This window comes from Magallana gigas, chromosome 2 (assembly GCF_963853765.1).
Source record: "Magallana gigas chromosome 2, xbMagGiga1.1, whole genome shotgun sequence".
Taxonomy (NCBI): domain Eukaryota; kingdom Metazoa; phylum Mollusca; class Bivalvia; order Ostreida; family Ostreidae; genus Magallana; species Magallana gigas.
In genome coordinates this window covers 21,291,791-21,315,434 of record NC_088854.1, presented here as the reverse complement: position 1 = coordinate 21,315,434, position 23,644 = coordinate 21,291,791, and the positions used below count along the sequence as shown (strand labels likewise).

Sequence of the window (23,644 nt, the reverse complement as noted above, 5' to 3'; positions counted from 1 at the left end):
TATAAAGCAGTCATTACAGTTTCTTATTTATGATCGGCTATAGATTTTGTATTAATTTGCTTAGGGAACTGACTTTTGCTGATTTTTTTCATTTTAAAATAACTTTTATTTTCTTTCACTAATTTAAGCAGGAAATATATGTCTTAAATTAAAATAGCGCTGTTAAATTCGGTGGATGGGTCCTTGATTTCTTTAATAATTGTAAATTGTAACTAAGCAAACGTTTACGATTATTTGGAAGTGAAATCTCTTTATGTTGAAAGTATTGAGGCTGAACAGAGAAAATGTAAAATAACTTATGCTCTTATTTAAATTCATTTCTTTTCTTAATTTTAATTGAAAAGGTATGAAAAATAATAAAGTAAGATTATAAATAGATTTACATTTTTTTTTTTAAATTCTCTTGCATATTTAAAAAATTTAAAATAAAACTACCAATGATCCTAAATTAAACATTTATTAAAAGGAATCTATCAACTTTATGAGATGTAAGCAAATTTTCCCGAAAAAACAGAGAAACTCTAGCAATGCTATACCAAATTTATCATTTTATAAGAATATCTCCACTATAGACGGGGAACTTTTTATGGAATTTTAACTTAATTAATACACTGTATTTAAAGTTATTTATAGTTTAAGATACTAAAAAACGTCAGAAGTAATTTGCGATACTTTTCGAGTGTTACATCAACAGTTTGGTATTTAAAACACATAGACTTGTACTTCGTAAAATTTATATATAAAACTACAAATGAATAAATTTTAAATGGCCACGATGAGCACTGAAATCAGAAAATCGATTCTTAAACAATATAGCACTAATTCTAGATTAATCACAGTTAGATTGCACCAATAATACATGTACATATATTGCACCAGTAGTACATGTACATACGTGTGTGCGTGTTTATATTAATAAGTCACTTGCATCATTTGTATTCAATATTATAACACTGGTATCACATTATACATCAATATCAACATTTTCACATATGTCATCAAACTCATCTATTCCATCCACATCAATGTCTTCATCCTCGTCATCGGACGCGTTCGATGCGTCATTCTCGGACACAACTTCTTCCTTTGGACGCTTATTGTCATGCGTCTTGATATGTTTGCTCAAATGGTCACTTCTCATAAACCGCTTCCCACACTCTTTGCAAGCGAATCTTTTTTCCCCGGTGTGGGTTCGCAAATGTCTTTGTAGCTCATCCGACCTTGTGAAGCTTTTCCCACAAAATAACCAGTTACACACAAACGGTCTCTCTCCGGAATGCCAACGCAAGTGAGCCTTAAGGTGAGATGTTTTTCCGTACACTTTGCCGCATCCGGCAATATGACAAATGTGTTGCTTCTTTTTGTTCGGGTTGTCGCTGCTTTTGGCTGACTGACAATTTGGACATCTACATCTTCGACAGCGACGGGTCGGGGTCAGAATAGGCTTCATCCCTGCTATTAATGGATACTGAGATCGGAAAGGGAAGTCAATCCCTTGTTGGCCGAACATCATAGCTTGTCTCATTTTCATATCTGGAACTGTCTGCACGCTCCACCACGGCACTTCAGCCTCGGCAGCTGGGGGTGGGGACAATTGCTTGTGGACAGCGTGGTGGGGCAAGGACGGGGATACCGGAGAAAATTGGGGGAGGGGACACACAGGGGTGGATGGGGTTCGTAAAAAAGGTCTGTCACTAGTGAGGAATTCCTGTTGCCGCAGACGGGCTTGATGAAGTTCATAATTAAAAGCCTCTCGTTGTACCTGGTCATTAGAATAAACGTTTGGGGTCACCATTGACTGAAGAGGATGTAACGGTGTCCGGAGAGGTGGCATTATATCGGCGGATCTAAGATTCGGCCACATTTGCATTGGATGGTTTGGTGTTGGTCGCACTATATCAGATGGTCTGGACAGGTTTGGGGTCATCATGTGTTCCATACGCCGACCAGATAGACACTGGTCATTTAAAATGGGATACTGAAAAAAATAATACCAGAAATTGCAATAAAAAGCTATGACGCCAAGTATTATAAAGTATTACTGGTGACAATATATATGAAAATGCATGTACATGTTACAAACTTCCGATGAGTGAATGTATAACGTTTTAAAAATATGTGATAGTTCTGATGAAAAAATAACCCAGCAAATTATTGAAACGAATAAAATTAGTCGAAAATAATTTTTTTTTTATATTCGACCTTGCTGTAGAAGGATTGTAATTTTACAATTTTTACGACGAAAGAAATTTGCAAAATATATTGTTCAATTTCATCCTTTAATTTTCAATATCAAGAACTCCTCATACTTTATTATCTAGTTAACTGTTGGATGGAAACCGCTGCCTTTTTACATTAAATCTGTAACACGTTGATAAATGAGATAACAAGCTGATGAACGTTTGCGGTAGGTGGGAAGAGGGCCCGGGGGTCAGTCATTTGTATTGGTAATATGCTTTTAGTCCCGGGGGTCAGCCATTTGTTTCAGCAATGGAGCTACATAGTGAACACTGTCCCCCGGATGTGGTTGTCCGTGAGACGAACAAAAAATAATAAACAGGTGTCGCTTTGAGTATGTTGACCACTTTTGATGTTTTATCACAAATTAATCACAGGTGATTAATGTTTAATTTCTGAAAACCAAAGGAGTAGATTTACACGGCAAATGTAGTCTTTTTAATGGTTATTAGTCTCTTTTTTTGTTGCTTCGAGATTTAGTGTAATTTTCCTATTTTATTTATATTTTTAGCATTAAATATAGATACATGCACTGTTATGTATACGCTAACTTGTTATACAACTCCTAATTTTTTAATTCATCAAAGATAAAGTTTTACGTCTATGTACAAATGCAACAAAGTATATATTCCATAAATACCGAGAAATGATAACATTTTATTTTCAATGTACCATTATTAATTATTTGGTTTCAGTGAGTTTTTCTTCTCTTTTTCGAGATAATTGAATTTATCATCTTAAAATAAAAATTCAATCAATATATATGAAAATTTATTTAAGTCATAGAATAACTACAAACAAAATAACACCATATAAAGGGGTCCAATGAAGAAATAAGGCAGATCTGAACTTGTGTTCAGTCCCATTTGTATAAATGTAAATTGATACTATATTTATTTTTAAAAAATCAGACTTTGAAGAAATTTATATCAAAGTTGATATTTCGTTTTTCTAGAATTATTTTCATATGCGAAATATAGAGATAATATTGTCCCAAAATTATTTATTCTCTTAGAAAATTCAAAATATACAAAGTGCTTGCAACATTCAATACATGTAGATGTACCAGAAAATGTTTCAGAGATTTTATAGTTAAGATATTCATTATACAAATAAAGCGTTTAGCAAACTATATGGAACAATCAAATTAAATTTATTGTCCTAAATAGAATCTCACCTGCATTGGAGAATGATAAGGGTGAGGTGATGCAAGCGCCGTAGCCATTCTTGTGAATCAGCACGTGTTTATAACCATGGGCAATTAAAAGCCGTGAAAATTAACATCCAGACATCGTCAGAATGAGCGAAAAGTGTACACTCGGTTTGCGTCTCGAATAAATTCAACGTTTTTCTTGTTAAAAATCGTAAATAGTTTACCCCAGTGTAATCTCTCTGATGTTTCCGCGAGCCAATCAAAATACTTGACAATGTCTTTGAAGTTTGCCGCGAGCCAATTGAAATCTATAGGCGGGTTAGTTTAAAAGGAAATTAAATCCTTTCAAAATACAAAGTTCTAAGAGAGAGATTGTTTACAGTCATAATAGAAGCGATTATAACTTGTTATTAACGGGGTTGTCGAGGGCGGGCAAGTAATCTTCTCGCAGGACGTTTACACACATAAATAATTGGATTGAGGAGATCAAAGCTTCAATACCAAGGAACCCATTCAGGTAATATGGCAGGCAGCCCCACACTGCCACCAAAATCCACACCTACAGGGCTACCGGCAAGACCAATACACAAGACTGCACACCATGAGAATACCGGCGGATTAATTTTCTTCGCGGTTAACAATACGAAGAATGCCGATGAAGAGACCTTTAAGCAAGACAAGGTTGATATGAAAATGTAATTGTGCAGATTTAAATAGAAAGAATTTGATTATCATTCTACAACCACCACAGATGTCTTATCTTTGATATCATTGATGATTCATTTTGAAAATTGTGACGAAAGACAAATGTGTTTATTTTTCCTATGTAAGAGTCTTTTGAACTTTAAGCCAACGTACTTAATACGTTTGAAACGAAAATAAAAATATTTACAAAATTTCTTCTCTTTTATTTAGTCACAGAACTGAATTATTACAAAAAAGAGTTCGCAATTGGCAGTAGATCCTTCCAATAAGACGTCATGGAAATCAGTATGGTCCATGTCCAAAATGGATCAAATGGTTAACAGAGCTTTGACGCTCTTTTCTTCAAAATCAGTTGTTAGGACGCATCTTCAGAATGTGCCACAGTGGTAAAGTTTTCTGTCACAACAAACCAACATTTGTCACAATGTCATGTCTTTCATCTCCATACGAGGCAAACACTGACGCAACCTAAACAGCACAAACATCCACAAAGCCCCAAATCTCTCGGAAACCCAGTTATGACATCCACCTCAAACTATCAATACGACTGCCTTTTCTTCTCTATTAATTGCCATTTAGATTAATGTTATTTAAACACCGCGCTTTGAGCAGGTGCTATATAGCAGATGACGTCATCTATTTTCTTTCTTTTTTATCACCTCATAAAGCCCGACTTCGCGTCTCGAGCGGTTTACAAAGATCTCAGAGAAAATGTTCTCAACACAGAAGTCTTCCATAATTCTTCATAAAAAGAAATTATTCTTCAAAGAATTACAATTATAACATGAAGTGATATACCTGTTATCAGACGTGTTGGTTTGGCGGGGCCCACTGAGTAACGTCTGCTAATAATCACTGATAGCCATCAAGAAATATTAGTGGGATTGGAAAATAACACGCCAAAGATTCCCCCTCAAAGACCAATGATTAACCATACCGAGGCCAGGTTTAAGAGATCTGTTTCATCTTGGTTTGAAACCGCCATCAAAAAGACTATACATTTCGTTTCATGTTTTCTTATTTTTCGCGCACAAATTGTGTTCCCATGTTTGAAATGTTCTTGTGTCTGGAGGTACAAATTTTTCCTGGTTTCTAGAAAAATATGCGCGTGTTTAAAAGCATGCTCCGTCTATTATTTTAAACTCGCAAAACCATACAAAAACTGCCCGATCGGTTTTTAATTGTCCATGAACCATCCAAAAAATAATGCTACCCTAAATCATATAAATAAAGTAGTATTTCTCGTTGATCAGATATTAATATTGCAGGGTTCAAAATATGCATGTTAAGGCCAAATCTTTAAAAATGGTATAAGGTTCATGACAAATTGCTTCTGTTGTTTTATACTTTTGCAACAACAAATTGATAGGTCTTCAATCATTTTTGTTAGAAATTTGAATGATGGTAACTTACGCTTTCATTCAACAGACTGAGTAAAGTCACAAGAAAACTCTGCTCTGGGGAAGGAATTTATATTAGTATTGAGCAAGTTAGATTGAATTCTATCCCACAAATTAACGATATTCATTAATTACACTTGGGTGAAGGATGAGCAAGCTAGAGATAAACCTTCATAGATTATTATACAAAAGATACTGCAATAGGAATTGCTTACTGCCTTGACCGATGACTTATGTTTTATCTTTCAATTGAATAGTAACCACACACAAGGGCCTTTCAGTAGTCAATATTAGAGTGACACCAGATCGAAAAGGAAATAAAATGGCCTAAAATTAGCATTCAATGTCGCTTCAATTTTGAACTTGGGGTAGAATATCAAGATAAGAGCAATACACTGTTGTATAATTATGTCTTCTGAAACCAAGGACTACCAGTGAGAAACAGGGAGACCAAACTGTAATTTAAACTAACAGACAATTTTCTAAATTTCTGCCAATTCCCCGTGTATTTGTACAATAGAAATATGTTCAAATCAAACAGTTGGTTTACAAATCCATTATACTTGCACTGTACTGTATATATACATCTGGCGAGAAGTTACGATTATACAATGTTACATATACAGTAATATACGCTGAACTGAGAAAACTGGGCTTTAGATCGATTCTAGCAATGTCTGCAAAACACAATATCATGACCTTTACAGATTTCTAAAAGTAAAAAAAAGTAAAAAAAAAAAAAAAACACAAAAAAAAATTGATAGCTTATTTGCATACCTTGACACCCTAACATTTTGTCTCCAAGAACAAAGACCAGACTAAAGGAGGTTTCTAATGAAGTAAAGCGCCATGATCTTGCAATGTTTTACAGCAGATGCATTATAAAGATACTTATGTTTGCAAAACCTCATCTCAAAATCATTTCTCACGCGCCCATAGGTCAATAAAGTTGAGCAATTTGTTGAGCACGAAATAAATATTCTTCTCAAGGATACAAAGCAAGCCAGTCTAAATGAACATCCGAGTAGAGAGTGATGTTTTCGGCGACTGATACATCGTTAACAAAACGCCGCCGCAATTTATAAACTATTGATTTAGTGGGAAATAAGTTTATTTCATTCAAAAACTAAAAAAAGTGAATTCAAGGTACGCAGAAACGGTTTTGCAACTACTTCTACTCAAGAGCCATCGCGCCGACCAACTCACTTTGAAGAGTAAACAAGATAAAAACGGTCTTTGAAACGGGTTCGATTATCGACATCTTGTAAGCAGCTCTATACCGATTATCAACTTTAAAGGCGAACTTTACAAGAACTACCACGGCGGTACGATCAAAGGCTAATGCCAGGTATATTGAAATGGGCAATGAAAAAGAAGTAGATCCTCTCTCTCTCTCTCACTCAAAGAGCGCAGTCGTACATTTCTGCTATTGATTTCTTTACACCAGTTTTAACATCGAAGCCAGACGCAGACGTTGAACTTCTCAGGATACATATGCAGTGCAGTGTTCTCAGTTGACGAATATTTTTTTTTTGCAGACGACCGGTCAAGCGAAGTTGCCCTTTCGCGCCCTCTGGGAATTAAATTCCTCCGTCTGCTAATGTGTTACGCTGCTGCTATTGGGGCGGGAAACATCAAACAGAGTTAGTTAAACAAAGTGTGCGATCCACGCCCCCCGACCCTCCTCTTTGAAGATATGAGAATTGAATAGCTCTTGGTTAGTCATAATCCCTTCAAAGTAAAACATTAAACAAATATTTAAAGTGTTGTTAAAGGGCTGGAGAGGTTATACTTAACCGACATAAGTCAGTATTCCGCGTTAAACATCAAGTAGGTTTACAGACCAGAAATTTTCATCAAATCGTTTTCTAGAGAAAACAAGGATTTATATAGGTTGAAAATAAAAAGCAAACATATCACGATTTTTAAATATGAATTTTATATACTTTTTATCATTTCTACAATCGATGAGAAACAGCACCTCATTAAATCATATACCTCTTAACATTCATAAAATATGTGCATATTACAACGGGGGTCAAGAATTTGTATCAACAACCAATGCACTGACATAGTAAGGTATAAAAAGTTTCAACTCTGTACGTATATTTCTGGAAAATCGTAAAACAAATACTGTAAAAAAAACACCAAAAAAACCAATCTTAAAGTTAACTGAAATAACATTCTTCATTAAAAATCATTACATTTATTTGCTTTATTTTTAATCAAAATATAAAATAAACTTTTGAATGACAATTTTGTTTGTTTTAAACATAATAGCATTCGTTTAAATAAATTCAGTTCATCTGATTATTATAATAGAAAATCTATTTATTTCAGAATAGCGGTGTCTTCAAGAAATAGTTTTACTGTATATTTATAGGTCAATCCATAATTGCATATTTTAAGTGTACAAGTATCATAGACCAAAAAAAAATTTAAAACAATCTTAACATTATACGTACATTGTAAATCATAATACAATTAGTTTACACACATATATATATTAATTTTAAAAATATAATAGGTATAGTGTTGGACCCTTTCTATTGTAAATTGTCTCCTAATTCTGTATAAACTGTGCGAACTTAATGCTAACTTTGAAATGTTGCATTTCAGACAAAAAATAGGTTTGGGGGTGTAAAAAAATGGAGGTTTTCACAATATTTAATCATGGGTATATTTTTGTAAAATCTTAATATTAAAAATGACAAAAAAGGTATGCTAAAGTTAATAAACACATTACGTGTACAGGTGTACTAAATAAAGTCAACAAAAAAGTGTACGTTTGGAATTCACTCACTGTACCTGAATCATAGTGTAATGTATGTTGTAGCAATATGGGATATAAAATTCCATGATTGATATACAGTGGTAATGTGATGAGAGGACATTTCTTTCTCAAATTGTCAACTAATGCTGATTGTGTGGAACACACACTTAGAAGCAATGATTTCATAGAATAGGTCATGGAATGCCATTACTTATATATATCTATAAAAAAAAAAGTTTCAATCAAATGAATATGTACCTGTTCTGGTGTGGACAAAAATGAAATAAAAATTTTAAGAAATATTTTGATGCATATATATGTCATGAAATAATTGAAAAAATTAAATGGATCAATAAGTAAACCTTTCACTGACTTGTATGTTAAAGCTTCCGACCAATAATGCAAATCTAACAATCAAAAGCACAGAAATATATAAATACATTCATAAATATATTTCAAATAAAAATTATTACACTGCTAATTGATATGTAAGCTTTCCTTGGGAATAAATGTTAAATATGTGCAAATGAATTAACTCATAAACTTAAGGGTAAATGTAAAGTATGTGCACTTAGATTTACTTTATTAACTTTGGAGTAAATGTAAAATTGTTCATTTGAATTTTAATAGGGGCTTGTACCATCACTTAATCATAAGATTTGTTGGCAATGACCACCACATCAATCCAATAAGATCTTCGTACGACATACATTTCTGGATATGTTTTCATAAAACTCTGTTGGCATATTCTTTGCAGAGTTTTCCTAGACAACCTCCCAAATAGAATCGACCACCAGGCATTCCTTTGAACACATTTCAAAGTTCAGACTGATCGCAATCTAAATAACTTGCTTGGAATTGCCGTAAATGCAGATATCATGTCATTATATCCATGATTATGCATTTAAAATAACAATTTCTATGGAACATGAAATGTGAACTGATTAGAGATGAATCATTGGTGGTACACACAACACTATATTGTATAGGGATTGCACTTATGAATTTGAGCTTGATATTATACAGTATAGAACAACAAAAAAAAGCTCTCAATGAGTTAGTGTTAGTCTAACCAGATAATGTACATGAACTACCAATAAAACTGAGAGACAAAAAAGGAAAATAGTTCAGGAAGACTCAAATGAACATGTGTATATGTATTGAAAAATAATTGTTGATGAAAATGGTGCACAAAAAATAATCTTGTATACATGTATATTGATCAACATTTGTTTGGTTCCTTAAATCCCTGTATGATAAGATTATACTCTAGCTATAACAATATATGTTTACTTTCCTGCTTGGCAAGAAAGTATAGAAAGAATGGAATACACCAGAAAATAAATATACACTGTATAATTGCATGAACAATGTACCAAAATTTACCAACAGTCTCTCTATGGCTTAGTATATTGTACTTCCAGTGCTGGTACAATACAAGTCAAGGTAGCACACACAATAATAGAGTTTTGCAGATTTTATCACAGTCAAGGTTTGTGTAACTGGTTTATGAAATATCACAATATATTCTAAGTAAATATTCACTCTTTGTCTGAAGGTCTAAAACCTCATTCAATGTGTCAGGATCAAGGTCCATTTAATTATCAATATATACTATATAAGTCTGTCCTCACATGGTAATATGGGGGTCACTAGTTTTATTCCTCTTCTTCCTCTCCCTCCTCAAAGTGTATCCGACCTGTTTTCCTCAATAAATGGCGGAAATCAACTTGTGTCACAGAATTGGGATCTTTGCGCCGAATTCCAAGCTGGGGATCAAAGTTTGTTTTGCGTAAACGACCTCTAAAATCGATTCCGTTGTTTAACTCTTCTGCGATATTGGCAGTTCCATTCATCTTGGGGGGTGGAATTACTGATGGCTTCCTATAATGTCAAAAGAATAAAAAAAAATCAACTATAGATGCAAAAAATATTTCTAACTAAAACTGATGCTTTAAATATGGCATATTCCATGCACAGTGAGTTTACACTAAACAACCACAAAGAGAGTATAAAAACAGATACTCAAATACATACTAATAAACTTCCATATATAAGGCCCAATTGTCACCCATATTTTGAAACTACTCAACTCAGTTCCTTAAACCTCAGATTCTGTTTAAATATTTAGATTTTTGTGTGACAGTGTATTTTGGTTTTAGACAGTTGGGTCTGAATCATATTTATAAATCTATTTGCTATTTGAAGGTTTGTTTCACTTTCGATTTGCAAAATAAAAAATGTGGAAATATCCATGATCACATTACTCTCAGACAACCTCTTATCTTTCAATTGATCGATATCTAAAACCAATGCTAATTACAGAATATAAAATTAACTTCAAAAAATTAAAAAGATGATTTTGGCACAATTACATTTTCGGTCAAATGTTTAATTTAAGCTGATCAACTTAAAAACATTCAAAATATCCATTAAAATAAACAAATAACATAAATACAAAGGAAAGGAAACATATTTTATAAAGACATTAAACATAGGACCTGTAACATGAATAAAGAGGAAAAACAACCAAACATGTAGTTTCCTTACTAAAAGAATTCAATGATTAAATTTTGATTTATTTTGTTACAGGTCCTTCGAACATAGACAATAACAAGGAGGGACTTACAACTGGAACTTGACTTTGGCCAATGCTGTGGGGGAGGCAACACCATTGGGAATACCATTGTTCATTGGGGGGTTTCCGTTGGTCAGAGGAATTTCAATAGAAAACGGAGGTGTAACACTGGTAGGAATGGGGGGAGGGGGGTCTGTAGGGGGTGGAGGAATGAAGAATGTGGGAGGATCCCGTTTCATGGGGGGAGGGGGTGGGGGAGCGGGGGGAGGGACAGGAGGCTGGAGGACACCATCCCTTTCTTGTTCCCCATCTTGTCTTTGTCTGTGGTTCCACTGTCCTACAGAACTATTGCTAACTTGTCTCTCTAGTGTCTTCACCATTTCCTGCCTGTTACTCTCCTTATAGAACTCTTCTCTGAAGGAGGCTGGATCCTTACTGATCCCTGACATTGATTGTTGTCCATTGGTAAGAGATCCACTGTAAAAAAAAAATAATGATAATCTGATAATTCCTTAACTAGTTTGCTGTCAAAAATATCTGACTACATGTATATATATAGATGCCATTTTTTTTTTATCCAGGTACCTTTACTGAATGCCTTCTCAGAACAGGTAGGAGTGAAGAGTGTACAAAACCAAAACCATATCTTTATATGAAGAAAATTTTGATTGCTTGAGTAAAATCAAAATCTTTCTGTCATGTGAAAACTACTGAAAGCAGTCAATACTATGTGCACAAATAGAACTTAATATATGTAAAACCTCACAAACATCTAAAGCAACTTTTAGCTTAAATTGGTTAATGAAGGTAATGTACTAACACAATACACAATACTAGTCTGAAATATATGAAAAATAAGTAAGGATTATACATGTTTCTTCTTCTTTTTAAACCCTTCTGCCACCCATAGAAAATTGCTGCAAGCACACCAGTGACACCACTACATCAATTTCTTCATATTGCAAAGCAAGATACCACAAAAAAATGATTCAGTTCAAAAATCTTAAGTGCAATAAACCCTAAGCCAACATTTAATTTCAAAAATTGTAAGTGCAACAAAACCCTAAACCAACATTCAATTTATCAGATGATTTAACATTGATTAGTTGAGATTCTAAAATACCAGAGTCTGGTAAGGTACTGTAAACTAAGCAAAGTTTGAGACAGTCCGAAACTATGATGGTTTAGAATATTTCAAAACACCATTTATACAAGCATTAATATTTAGAACACACACACACACACACACACACCAAACCACAAAGTATTACAGTGCCATCAAACCACTAACTTAGCTAGAATTGCCTCAGCAATACTCCTTGCTGCTCTTGTCCTTTCAAACTCTTCAGTTCCAGCTTTGGGTTTTCTTCTATAAATATGAGATTTACAATAACACCAACAACTCCCTTGCATACAATAGTTCTTTGATAAGGCGTTGCTCCTTTATGCTTCATTATAACTGAACATATTATAATAGAAATAACATAACCAATTGAATATTGGTTGTGATACAATAGGAATATATTATTATATATACAACATGCTTCCTTGCTCTTACAATCCCTCTCATACTATGAACTAACGATGAACCAATATGGCCAATCATTATGTGATATGCATCATAGGCTCTGGGTGTAGTGTATGAGCCAAAAAGTTTTGCTTAGTTTCTCAGGCAACACTTGTTTAAAAAGCCTGCCATACCTGTCTCTAAAACTCTGGTTGTGCGCTTCCACCAAAGGAATGTCCCAGTCAATCACCTGGTCTTTGGGAACCTCATAGGAACTGTTGAATGAAATTTTGGAATCTCAATACATGTACCTGTCTGCTAAAGGAAGTCATCATTTTTTTTTTTTCAATTATGCAAGATTAGTTAACAATTTTATCATTAACAATAGTTTTCAGAAAACATCAAGGGGAAAACATGTCACACACAATATGCATTGAATTTCTAAATTGCCATGATGCACGTTTGCTCTTACCTGCATAATGTAAGTTATTAAGCTTTGACTTGTTGAAAATATTTCACATGAGTTGAGTTGACTATGAGAAATAATCCTATTATTATTCTTAATTACCTCTTTAAGGGTTGAGAAAACTGATCATAATAGCTGCTGTTCTCTGGTTTCATCAATTCTTTTCCTTCTCTGTATAATGAAATAATAATTAGCATTAATATTACATCATTCACAATATACAGGCAATTTAGAAACATTACAGTCAAAGGTATGTTTTTAAATCTCAACTTCTTTCATTCCAAAGTTTTTATACAAAAACAAAATTATCAGTAAAATTTCATTGAACTTCACTGTATTTGTCATTTAAAGTTGTTTTTTTCTTGCCCAGAAATCCCTACCCTCGCTTCCTGAGGTGATCTGGCAACTGAGGTTGAGGATGAACCTCTGCCTTCACTATCAATACAGGGCTTTCCTTCCTCACTGAGGACTCAGGAACAGCCTCATGCCTAATCTCCTCCTTCTTCTTAGTTTGAGGAGCCTCAACAGGTTGCTGAGGAATCTCTCTCACCTCTTCTTCATCATGGTATCCATTCACAACAGGACTTTTAACTCCATTTATCTGTAAAAACATGGATCAGAAAAAAAACCCACTTTAGACAAAACAAAGAGGGACAACTCTAGTCTACACTACATCTCTAAACTGCAGGTAGCTATTACCTGATCATAGTAATTAGTCTCCAAAGTGGGCATCACAGGTTTGAGTTCTTTCATTTTCTTCATGTGGTCCAGTCTCTCCTCTCCCACATCAGGAGGGGGTTTCTCTACTTTGGCGGGAGCTATGGGAGGAGGTGGGGCTCTTCTTTTCTGGGGCTGAGCATAAATTGCTGTATCGTCATTGCTGGGTTTGCTTGAAGGTGAGTGCACTGGGGAATTGTTCCTCATTAAAATGTCTAACTTCTCCTTATTGTACAACTCAACCTTTTAAAATATGAATGAGATGAAGTATCTTATGACAAAGTAATTGCTTATCATAATATAAAATACTAATACATACTAATTACAACATTTTCATTTCAAAAACAATTCTGAAATTCTGATTAATTACCTCTTTATCTTTTTTTTATATTACCAATTCATTATATGATAAAGCGAGTTTGTCCGATTTATTTAAAAAACTATATGTAATGCAGTTATTCTCACCAGATACAGAGACATAAATAACAGAGATTGGCAACACCGCCATTAGCATTTTTTGTTGTTGAAAAATGGTACGGGACCAACCTTACTTAGATGATGATCTTAATCCAAAAGTATATTGTTTAAATGAAAAGTGTGCATAGGTTTTAGACATTTTTGAAACAAAAAATTTGAAAAATAAGATTGATATATATAGAAAATATATTGATCAGCTATAAAACATCGGCGAAATCTCGGACGGCGGGTAGCCAACTGCCTCCTAAAACTCCTCTTTTAATATTGTTTATATGACATAAACTCATGAAAATATAATATTTTGAATGTTTTGGTAGTAGGTTTTAGCTGTTTATATTTCGATATAATTGTTTATTAGAAAGATATACTGATTTAAATTGGGAACACTTTACAATAGGGACTGCGGGATTTCGCGAGATTTCGATCAGCTGCCAATCTCTGTTATTTTTGTCTCTGCATGATACTACCCGAGTTACAGGTACATTCTATTTTTGACCTGAAATGCTATTCACTTTAGCTTTGATTTACCTGTTGGGCAAATAAGCTGAGTTGCACTTCCTTCTGGAATTTGAAGTCCTGAAGTTTCAGGTACTTGACTCTGGTCTGCCACATCCGTACATAGCTCTGTATGAGGACCGCCGCCACTTCTCTGTCTCCCTGCCTCAGGGCTTGCTCCTTCTTGCTGGCCTTCTTTGCTTTGTGGGAACGGAAGGCTGTAAAAATTGTCATAATAGAGTTTTACATAATCTTGCTTCTATTAATGCTTGGCTTAGGATTCATATTAATTGATTAAATGAGAGATCAAGCAAAACAATTTTGCAGCATGTCAAAATAACAATCCAAAAAGCTTAAATGTTTGCTGCACTAACTACAATTTCTATGACTAAGTTCTGCACAGTCAATGTTTCAAAAACTTCTTTAACAAAGGAAACTTCAACAAAGATGTATGAGAGATTCATTTCATTTACAAAGAAGGTTAATGTTTGGTTTGACAATTTGAGATTAAGATTTTGCTCAAGAGATGTAAAAGACAGGGACAGTAATTAAGAGATTGAAGATCTGAACACTGAGAGAGTCTGACAGTAGAACACTAGCAGAGATTTCACATCACTGGGCTACAACAAGTCTCACCCATTTCCTTGTCTTCAAAAAACAAAAATTAGAAAATCTGTCACATGTTATCAATTTATTCCTAATATTTTTCAGGTAATATAATTTAAAAAAGAATTATCAGCAACATTCAAAGGAAATAATTCCCGTCACTCTCGATAATACCACTGTTCGTACCTCTCTGGATTTTGAGAGCACTCTCCTGTTCCTTTTGTGACTTTTTCTGTTTGTTCCTGACAAAGTAGCCCCTGATTCTGGCCTGTATTGTAGTAGCTGCTTTTTTCCTCTCCTCAATCATTGGTTTCATTTTCTTTCTCACCATATATCCCCTAAACACTATTGACCAATCAAATGCAAAAAATTAGTGTTATGTTTTATAGTTCAATATCGGTATCTGGTAAACAATTCTGCAAAATTGGGATTCTTAAAGTTTTCCCCAAAATCATGCTAGTAATTCAAACTATATGTACAAGTATATTTACCTCACAAAAATTCTAACTGTAAATAAAATATTGTACACAAACTTACCTTTTTGTAGTTGAACAGCTGAAGTTTTCTGTGCAATATACAATTTTTTGTACTGCTTTCTTGCTAAATATGTCCTTATACCTGAAAAAAAATAATGGCATCCTCATGAATCTCAAATTTTTAACCATGAAAATATTACTTTGCCTTATAAAAAACCCAATTCAAACAACCTTTTAACATTTTGGAAAAAACTCACATTAACATTACAAAATGAAATTAAAACACATTACATACATGCTTGAATTTTGGTCACAGCTTTCTCCCTCTGCCATTTGAGTCTGTGGAATAGATTAATGGCCAGGAACCGCCGAATGGTGGCCTGTATACACGTAATCTTCTTGCTTCTCTGCTCATACAATCTAGCTAGCTGCTCCACATGGTAGTACTTCAGAAAAACCTGTAAACAAAGTTTGTATGTAAATCATATGTATAGAAATATTCCTTATGATTATCAAAGGTTTCCCATTCTTATACAAGTCTATTCACTTTTATCTACAGTTACATACATGTATACAGTACCTGTGGACTTCACCAATAAACTCACATGTAAAAATTCAGAACCCATGAACTCATCACTGTGTCATGTCAAAACCACTGCCTGTACATACCTTGGTCTTGCCGAGCTGGTACATGGACATGTTGAGTCTGTCCAGCAGGGTGAAGCAGCAGTCTCGAGTATGCTCCACCTTCTCGTCCCACCTAAAGGCCAACATGGAGTACCTGAAACACATAACACAGAAACCTGTAAATCCTGTTTGTTGATATATTAATGTAATTAGTAAATGTATTTGTATTCATCTGATACCCACACCCTTCAACAATCCCCAGCAAGAATCGAAATTTAAAGAAGTTTAGTTTGGCAGAGAGCAAGATGCTGCCAATAATGTATGCAGACAAATTAAACTCACATTAGATTAAATATTGAAGGCAGATATTTGAAAATGTATAAGGAAAAATAGTAGAGTCTATCTGTGTTTTTCTTTGTAGGACTTATGTGCATGAAATTATGGTGCACTGTATTACCTGTATTAAAATGCAATGCATAAAGTTGCTTAACTTGTAGTTAATTAAATTCATTTGTCAATGTTTGACAGCTTATTTTTTTGTTAATCTGGAAAATCATTTAATTTGGTATGAGTGAAGTAGGTAACCTTTTGAGAAATTCTCCGAAAGGAATGCGATGGGAGTAGCCCTCCCTCCTAATGCGTGTCGTTTCCAGGACCCCCGTGTAACGGAGCTGTGTGGTCACTTTATCAGGCTCAAAGTCATCAGGAAGCTTCTGTTCATTAGGACGAATGCATCTACAAAACGCACAATATTACAACTTATCAATGATATAGAAAGGGATACTTAAAGGTATATAGTCACATTGTTGTTACAAATACAAAGTTTTTAAAGACATAATTTCATGGTATTAAATAAAGACTTCTAGCAGATTCTGATAATTTTGTGGTACATCTTCAACAAAATTCTTAAAGTTTACAAACAATATTTCAAGAAATTACAATACTGGGATTTTCTTTTATTTTGAAAAAAACCCCCAATACATCACTTTTCCTCTTTGTCATCTCAGACTTTTTTTTGGATTCATAGGGGTCCTCATTTAGAGACTGACCGGACAAAGTGAGGAGAGCCCGCCACCATCTTGGCCAGCAGATCCATCAAGGAGAATCGAAAATAGGTCGCCACCGTCTGCTGAATTTTGGTCATACTGGTGGATCCTGACCCCTGGATGAAACAAAGCATCAAACTGATCAAAATTATGTCAGAAGAACAGAAAAGACAGAAATCAAGAATTAAGAAAAATTTACACTAAAACGTGACATTAAGATTAGTAGCTTTCAACACCACCTTCCCTGTTACATTCTTAAGATAAACATTGTATAGCTCGATCACCAACAGACAGAAAGCCAAATACTGGTACATATACATATAGTTTATTATGCCACATGTTAGTGACACTGTACCTATAAATCAAATTTTGATGAAATATTACCTTTTAAAAATTGTGATAAGAACACTGTAGATATACTTTTTCCAAAGAATTTTTTCATTCATGCAATTTCTTACTGAGTAAAAATCTTGTTGCAAGAACGGACGAGTTTCCATTATCACAGATATAAAATTTTTATTTATACATGTACATGCATTTAAGTTGAATAAACTATCCTAACTATCTAAAAGGATAAAAAAGATTATTAAAGTTTTGGGTTAAGTTTCAAACAAGTGTGTATGAGAAATATATAGTAAATCATTCTAAATTTGATTTTAAAAATTTGAATTGAAAGTACAGAACAACATAAAATAAAGATTTCTGATTTAAAAAAAGGAAAACTTATCTATAATTACTGAGAGCAATTTAATATTCACTACTCTTAAGTGCATATATCAAGACATTTATTAAAGGAATAGATTTATTAAGACTAAAAAGTGAACTATCACTATTAGTAATGTCTGTAAAAAGGATAACTGATTGATCTGTATGTGGTTTGTGATGCCTCCATCTGTCAATTGAGTTTTATATTGAAGACTCTTCCTATTTACATGAGATGATATGGATAAAGTTTGGAAGATATATTAACAGATTTATTTGTGGCTAATAATGAAGTTCCGGTGAGTAAAATACTGTGTTTAAAATTAGTTCATTTGTACTTCATATTTATAATAACATGTAAACTTAAATGTCATATTTACATGTTGCTATCTACATATACATATATTTATTTTATGAATTTATTTTTAAAAAATCAATCATACCCATTATAACTGCAGTATATACAGATAGTTTTATTTAATAGACTTTATTATAATGATGAAAACTTGCATGCATTCTGTCTCCACAATGAAGTTCATAAGTAAATATATAGAGCTTAAAAGTTTAAGTGTTTATGCATAAACATAATCAGATAATTCAACATTGCACAAAACACACTCAATCTAGATTTTTTGTATTTCTGTTTGATCATTAGTCAGCATATGAATGGTAGGTGATTATATAGAAATGAAAAACACTTATAATGAAACTGAGAGTTTGCCACAAAGCTTTTGAGTTTGTTATATATTTAGTGCGAAATTCAATGCAGCAACAAACAAAATCAGGATGACGAATGTTTGAATGGCAATGAATTCATGCCATTACTTACAAGAGCACCATAGATCTGCAAATATAGTGTGTTCAAAAAGCAAGACTTAATAACATTCTGTGAATGGCTATGAAAAAAAATCAAGATACATGTAGGTTGAAATGAAATATACCATTTAGAATTTTTTTTTTATAACAAACGTTCAGATAATTCATAAATGCATGTTTTTCTTAATTTGAACATATCATTAATCAAGCCTTATTATTGTAAACGTATTATATTTGGCGTGTACGATACTAGTATTTGGAGGAATATTTTATCATATTTGATATTCACCAATTTATTATCATTCAAATAAAGATATTGCTTTAATTTGTCATCATTAATAATTCAAAATAATGTTGACTTAAAATAATGATGCATGTACATCAATATATTAACTTAATATGAATATCCATTCTATTCTTTTTAACTTGCATAATTAATAAGTTTTTTTCTGGTTTGAAAATATTTCACTGTGAAACTATTAATTAAGAATTTCTTTTTTTTTTTAATCTATATATATATATATATATATATATATATATATATATACACACTCTCTTTGTTCTAAATCTCAAACATAAATAAAATCAAGGGAGTAATACTCTGTGTATACAAACAATACAAACTGTGAATTCTTTTCAGGGAGAACTTAAATGGCAACACAACGAATCAATTTCATTGGCTTCTCTTGACAATTGGGTTTTCATGCTACAGTATGATTGGTTGAATCCTTACCCGACTTCCTCCCATGCTGGAGGATTTGGAGTTGTAAGACATGATCTGGATTGGTCCGGATGTCCCAGGAGAACTGGCCGGAGTTTGTCGACTGGATCTGATAGTGCCATCTGCTAGATTTCCTAAAATACAAGTTTTGCAAATGTAGTTTATCTCATGACTACATACTGGAAATCCTCGGCTAATGGATGTAAGTGTCATCTAACACAAAGCAAAATTAGAATTCTTTAAACGTTTTGCTTCTGCATTGTTAACACAAACCAAATCTAACAGTGTATGTCAGTTGATTAGACATAATTTTAACAAGTGTATAACCATTTCTGTCTATTCGCTTACTTCCCCTTCATTATACAACCCGTATTACCTGTCTTTGGGAGGAGGGTACTGAACAGTGATTTACCTGTCTTTGTGAGGGGGGTACTGAACAGTGACCGAATGACCTCATTCTTAGAGGCACGCAGCATGCTGACCACATCCCCAGGGAGTCGGTCTCTGTTCTTCTCCAGGAACCCCATCGCATCGTACACCACCTGGAGAGATCAGTAAGAATACCAAAGTGATATAAGTACACCAGGTTCTCTTTCATGCAGTTATACTAAAATCAAACTGGAACTAGACCTTGTAGTTAAATAATGAAGTAAAAATCTAATTGGATTCTTGTTTTGTGTATGTGTTTTTAAAAACTTCATTGAATAATATGGAACTGACGAGCTTAAATGGATTTTGTACAAATATGACTTACAAAGAAGTGGAGAGGCTACCTAATCGATAAAGATCTAGCTCAAACTAAAATTATTGTAATAAAGAACTAGACAAGAAAACAGTCAAGGATAAATTCTTAATAAAATTCTTATACCGTGCCAGCATAGTGGTCTATAGAAAAGGTGAGGTTATTTCCCTTTGGTCTGCTGTAGTTGTTATTTTGAATGTTTTTGTGGAATTTTTCTGAAATAATAAGGAAAAGGAAAATGAAAGAGTGCAAAGCAAAAATCTCATCTTAAAAAAAAATCCCTCTTTTTTAAAGGAAAGTTGACATTCACTATTTTCGGTGGAGATAAAAGGGTTTCCCTTACCAACAAGGGACATGTCTGTTGCCTTTGGGAAGTGACTTTCCTCGTCCAGCAAGGCCAGTAACCCCAGAGGCTTCATCAAAAACATGTCCAACAGGGGGCGGTTGTCTACGAACGATATGTTGACTCCTTCCAAACCTTCCCCCCGATACTCTTGCTGAAATTGTACAAAATATCAAAGATTCAATTTAGCTTCTATAGCTTATATAAAATATTGATAAAAGATAAAAATATGCATATCTAAAGGCTTATCCTGGTTAATTTTTCAATGTATGCATGCCTCAATTTTCTATTATAAAATGAGTAAAAATATTGATATATCTTTTAAATAAAATGTACACGCAACATGAGTGTTTGATTCCTATGTATATTTAGAATTAAATGCAGTGGTGAAACAGAAGAACCACCGGTACTCTATTTACTGTGATTTGATGTTTATTGTAATCTAATATTGCAACCAAATTTTCAAAGTATATAGTTACCAGTTCCCATGCAAAGATATGTTGATTAAAGTAATATTGGATTTGTTCATTAGCAATATTGATCAAGAGTTGTTCAAAGGAGTTCTTGGGAAAGTTTTCAAATCCAAAGATATCCAACAATCCGATAATGGGCTGATTGTCGTCTCTGTAAACAGCAAGATAAACAACAAAACAATAGAAAACAAAGAATTAGAGAGTTTATATATTTTTAATTGTTATCTGAAATTCACAGTCTGAGATATGGATAATGGAAAGTGAAAGAGATAAACAAGTTCTATGACTGAACTTCAACTGTTAATGATTCATGACTGTAACTAGGTATAAACCAAAAGAAAAAGATCATATAAATATGTTATTAAATTTCTTTGAAGTATATGTAAAAATAGAACCATTAAACATATACTGTGGTTTCATCAATATGCATTTAAGACTAATTTTATGTAGATTTTGCTGTGAACAACAATATTTTAATTGGCAAGTTTAACAAAGAAAAGATACATGACAAAGAATCTACTTGGTAAGTTTATTGTCCAAAAAATTATGCATCCATAAAATAGTAATTTTCATTAAATCACCAAAAATTGATGCCCACAAATACTAATGAAACCACAGTATTACAAATCACTTTCAGGTTAACGTGGTTAATGGCATATACAGATCTTGAATTATTTGCAAAAAAATCAGGCTATATTTAATAAGCTTACCTTCCCATCGTGCTTGGTTTCAGAAGACTGTTGATGCGATTTACGATCCAGCTGAATAATCGACCATAGAGAGCCTTCGCCATGGCATCTCTGGCATCAATGGCCTCAGGAACAGAGTTATCTCTCACAATGAGCTCTCCTCGAGCTACCATTCCTGTCGTTGTCAAGGACTCCACAAGGTCAATGGCAGGAATTCCAAGTAAATGGGAAACTAGCGAGTAGAAAGTTGAAACATGATAATCAGACTCCAATGACAAGAACAAGAATTGTGTTCACTTCTGCACCATTGTAAAATAGTAAGTCTGATAACAGAAGTACTGATTTTAAGCAACTTTTGATTTAGATTCTAAATGATATACTTGTATTGGCTAGTAAGCAAAGCCTGCTTTACAAAATCAGTACATTAAATTCAAACCTGGATAACAATCTCAACAAAAATAATCAAAGTACTGGAAGTACTACAAGACATAGAAAGATCGGTGCACTTACTGGTATTGACAAGGTCCATGTTGGTGATTACACAGGCGTCCCCTTTATGGTCAGTAGTTTCTTTCTCATCAAAGTCTATGTTACCCGTATGTAATATTGCACAGATCACACTGTATACTGCCTTTACTTCCTGTGAAATATAAATCATGTGAACATTAGAATGTAAAAACAATAACTGGCATCATAGATTAGATTTTTTCTATTTGGTGCTGAAAAAATAAATCAGAGTAAAAGTACTTGTATACATCCTGTTTATTACCAATGATGATAATATGGCATTTTGAATAAACTTAAAAGGCTTACCTCTGGTTTAAATCCAATGATGTCAAAGCAGTGCTCTATGGCCTTGAACTTGACCCGGTTGACGGACAATGAAGAGACATCTGGATTTTGACTGGAATACTCATCAATGTATCTACAGAAATTGCAGGTTTGATGTGAAGATTTATGATGGGTTTGAAAGAATAACCACCTAATCTTTTCATTGTTTATAACTCTCATATGAAGAATTTTTGTTTGAATATTAAAAAAATGGAAGTATGATGATAACATTTGAATGTACAAATCTATCCCAAAGTAATACCTCTATAAAGCTACGGATATTGAATAAAAGAAAATACATGCAGAATGAACTAACATATAGTATATATAACAAAATGATTAATTACCTGTATCTTGTGTTCTCCTTGAGGTTGTATTCTGCTCTTTCTGAAGGACTCAGTCCATTGTATATATAGTAAAACACATGGAAATTCTGCTCCCCTCTGCAAGAAATACATATACCAGTACACTACCCTGGATGTAGAATACAATAAAATCTTGAAATGCAATTAAGTTTAACGGTGAAAAAAAATACAATCTAGCATTAGGCAAAAACCCAGTAAAATAAATTATCTTACATTGCTTGCGATATAACTCTAGACTTCTCTAGCAGGTATTCCGTGATTTTAGCTGCAAAGAAAGATAAAATTTTAATGACAATTATTCTTTTATAACATGGAGTTTATTGAAGTACTAGCAAGCAGATATGCCATACCTCCGACAACCATTCCATTGTTGGTGAAGAACATTTCTAGATATTTTCCAAATCGACTGGAATTATCGTTGATGACAGTTTTGGCATTGCCAAATGCCTCCATCAGAGGATTCACCTGTAGAATTCGGTCCTCCAAGTTTCTGTTAGCAGCCTGCAAAAGGTAACGTAGACAAAAGGTAACATAGTCAAAAGGTAACATAGTCAAAAGGAAAACACAGAAAGAATGTAACAAAGACAAAAGGTAACATGAACAAAAGGTATCACAAACAGAAGGTAACACAGACAAAAGGTCACAAAGACAGAAGGTAAAACAAAAAGGTTTCAAAATTTTCATTTACTGTAAATGGT

The 23,644-nt window shown here is 33.5% G+C and overlaps 2 protein-coding genes across 10 annotated transcripts in view; both read right to left on the bottom strand.

The window, feature by feature from the left end:
• Positions 1-717: 717 nt before the first annotated feature.
• Positions 718-3,677, bottom strand: LOC105323051 (transcription factor Sp5). Its single transcript, XM_011422008.4, has 2 exons — positions 3,416-3,677; positions 718-1,978 (listed from the first exon to the last, which is right to left on the bottom strand). The coding sequence occupies exons 1-2, from the start codon at positions 3,461-3,463 to the stop codon at positions 965-967; spliced, it is 1,062 nt and encodes a 353-aa protein (XP_011420310.3). The 5' UTR covers positions 3,464-3,677; the 3' UTR covers positions 718-964.
• Positions 3,678-7,416: 3,739 nt separating this feature from the next.
• LOC105323058 (myosin-IIIb) overlaps positions 7,417-23,644 on the bottom strand; it is a 40,599-nt gene continuing 24,371 nt past the window's right edge. For 7 of the 9 annotated variants that reach the window (XM_066075556.1, XM_066075560.1, XM_066075558.1 and 4 more), the window contains 26 exons: positions 23,297-23,447; positions 23,160-23,211; positions 22,929-23,024; positions 22,564-22,675; positions 22,261-22,390; positions 21,772-21,982; positions 21,068-21,212; positions 20,589-20,742; positions 20,372-20,460; positions 19,916-20,045; positions 19,516-19,637; positions 18,796-18,810; positions 17,268-17,380; positions 16,804-16,953; positions 16,261-16,372; positions 15,887-16,049; positions 15,653-15,733; positions 15,302-15,460; positions 14,543-14,727; positions 13,520-13,780; positions 13,201-13,421; positions 12,923-12,991; positions 12,549-12,629; positions 12,139-12,216; positions 10,899-11,324; positions 7,417-10,153 (listed from right to left, as the gene is read on the bottom strand). In XM_066075556.1, the coding sequence (XP_065931628.1) occupies positions 9,928-10,153; positions 10,899-11,324; positions 12,139-12,216; positions 12,549-12,629; positions 12,923-12,991; positions 13,201-13,421; positions 13,520-13,780; positions 14,543-14,727; positions 15,302-15,460; positions 15,653-15,733; positions 15,887-16,049; positions 16,261-16,372; positions 16,804-16,953; positions 17,268-17,380; positions 18,796-18,810; positions 19,516-19,637; positions 19,916-20,045; positions 20,372-20,460; positions 20,589-20,742; positions 21,068-21,212; positions 21,772-21,982; positions 22,261-22,390; positions 22,564-22,675; positions 22,929-23,024; positions 23,160-23,211; positions 23,297-23,447 (3,732 nt within the window). In that variant the 3' untranslated portion in view covers positions 7,417-9,927. The remainder of the gene's footprint in view (positions 10,154-10,898; positions 11,325-12,138; positions 12,217-12,548; positions 12,630-12,922; positions 12,992-13,200; positions 13,422-13,519; positions 13,781-14,542; positions 14,728-15,301; positions 15,461-15,652; positions 15,734-15,886; positions 16,050-16,260; positions 16,373-16,803; positions 16,954-17,267; positions 17,381-18,795; positions 18,811-19,515; positions 19,638-19,915; positions 20,046-20,371; positions 20,461-20,588; positions 20,743-21,067; positions 21,213-21,771; positions 21,983-22,260; positions 22,391-22,563; positions 22,676-22,928; positions 23,025-23,159; positions 23,212-23,296; positions 23,448-23,644) is intronic. The other 2 variants (XM_034446933.2, XM_066075559.1) reach the window with 2 other exon arrangements.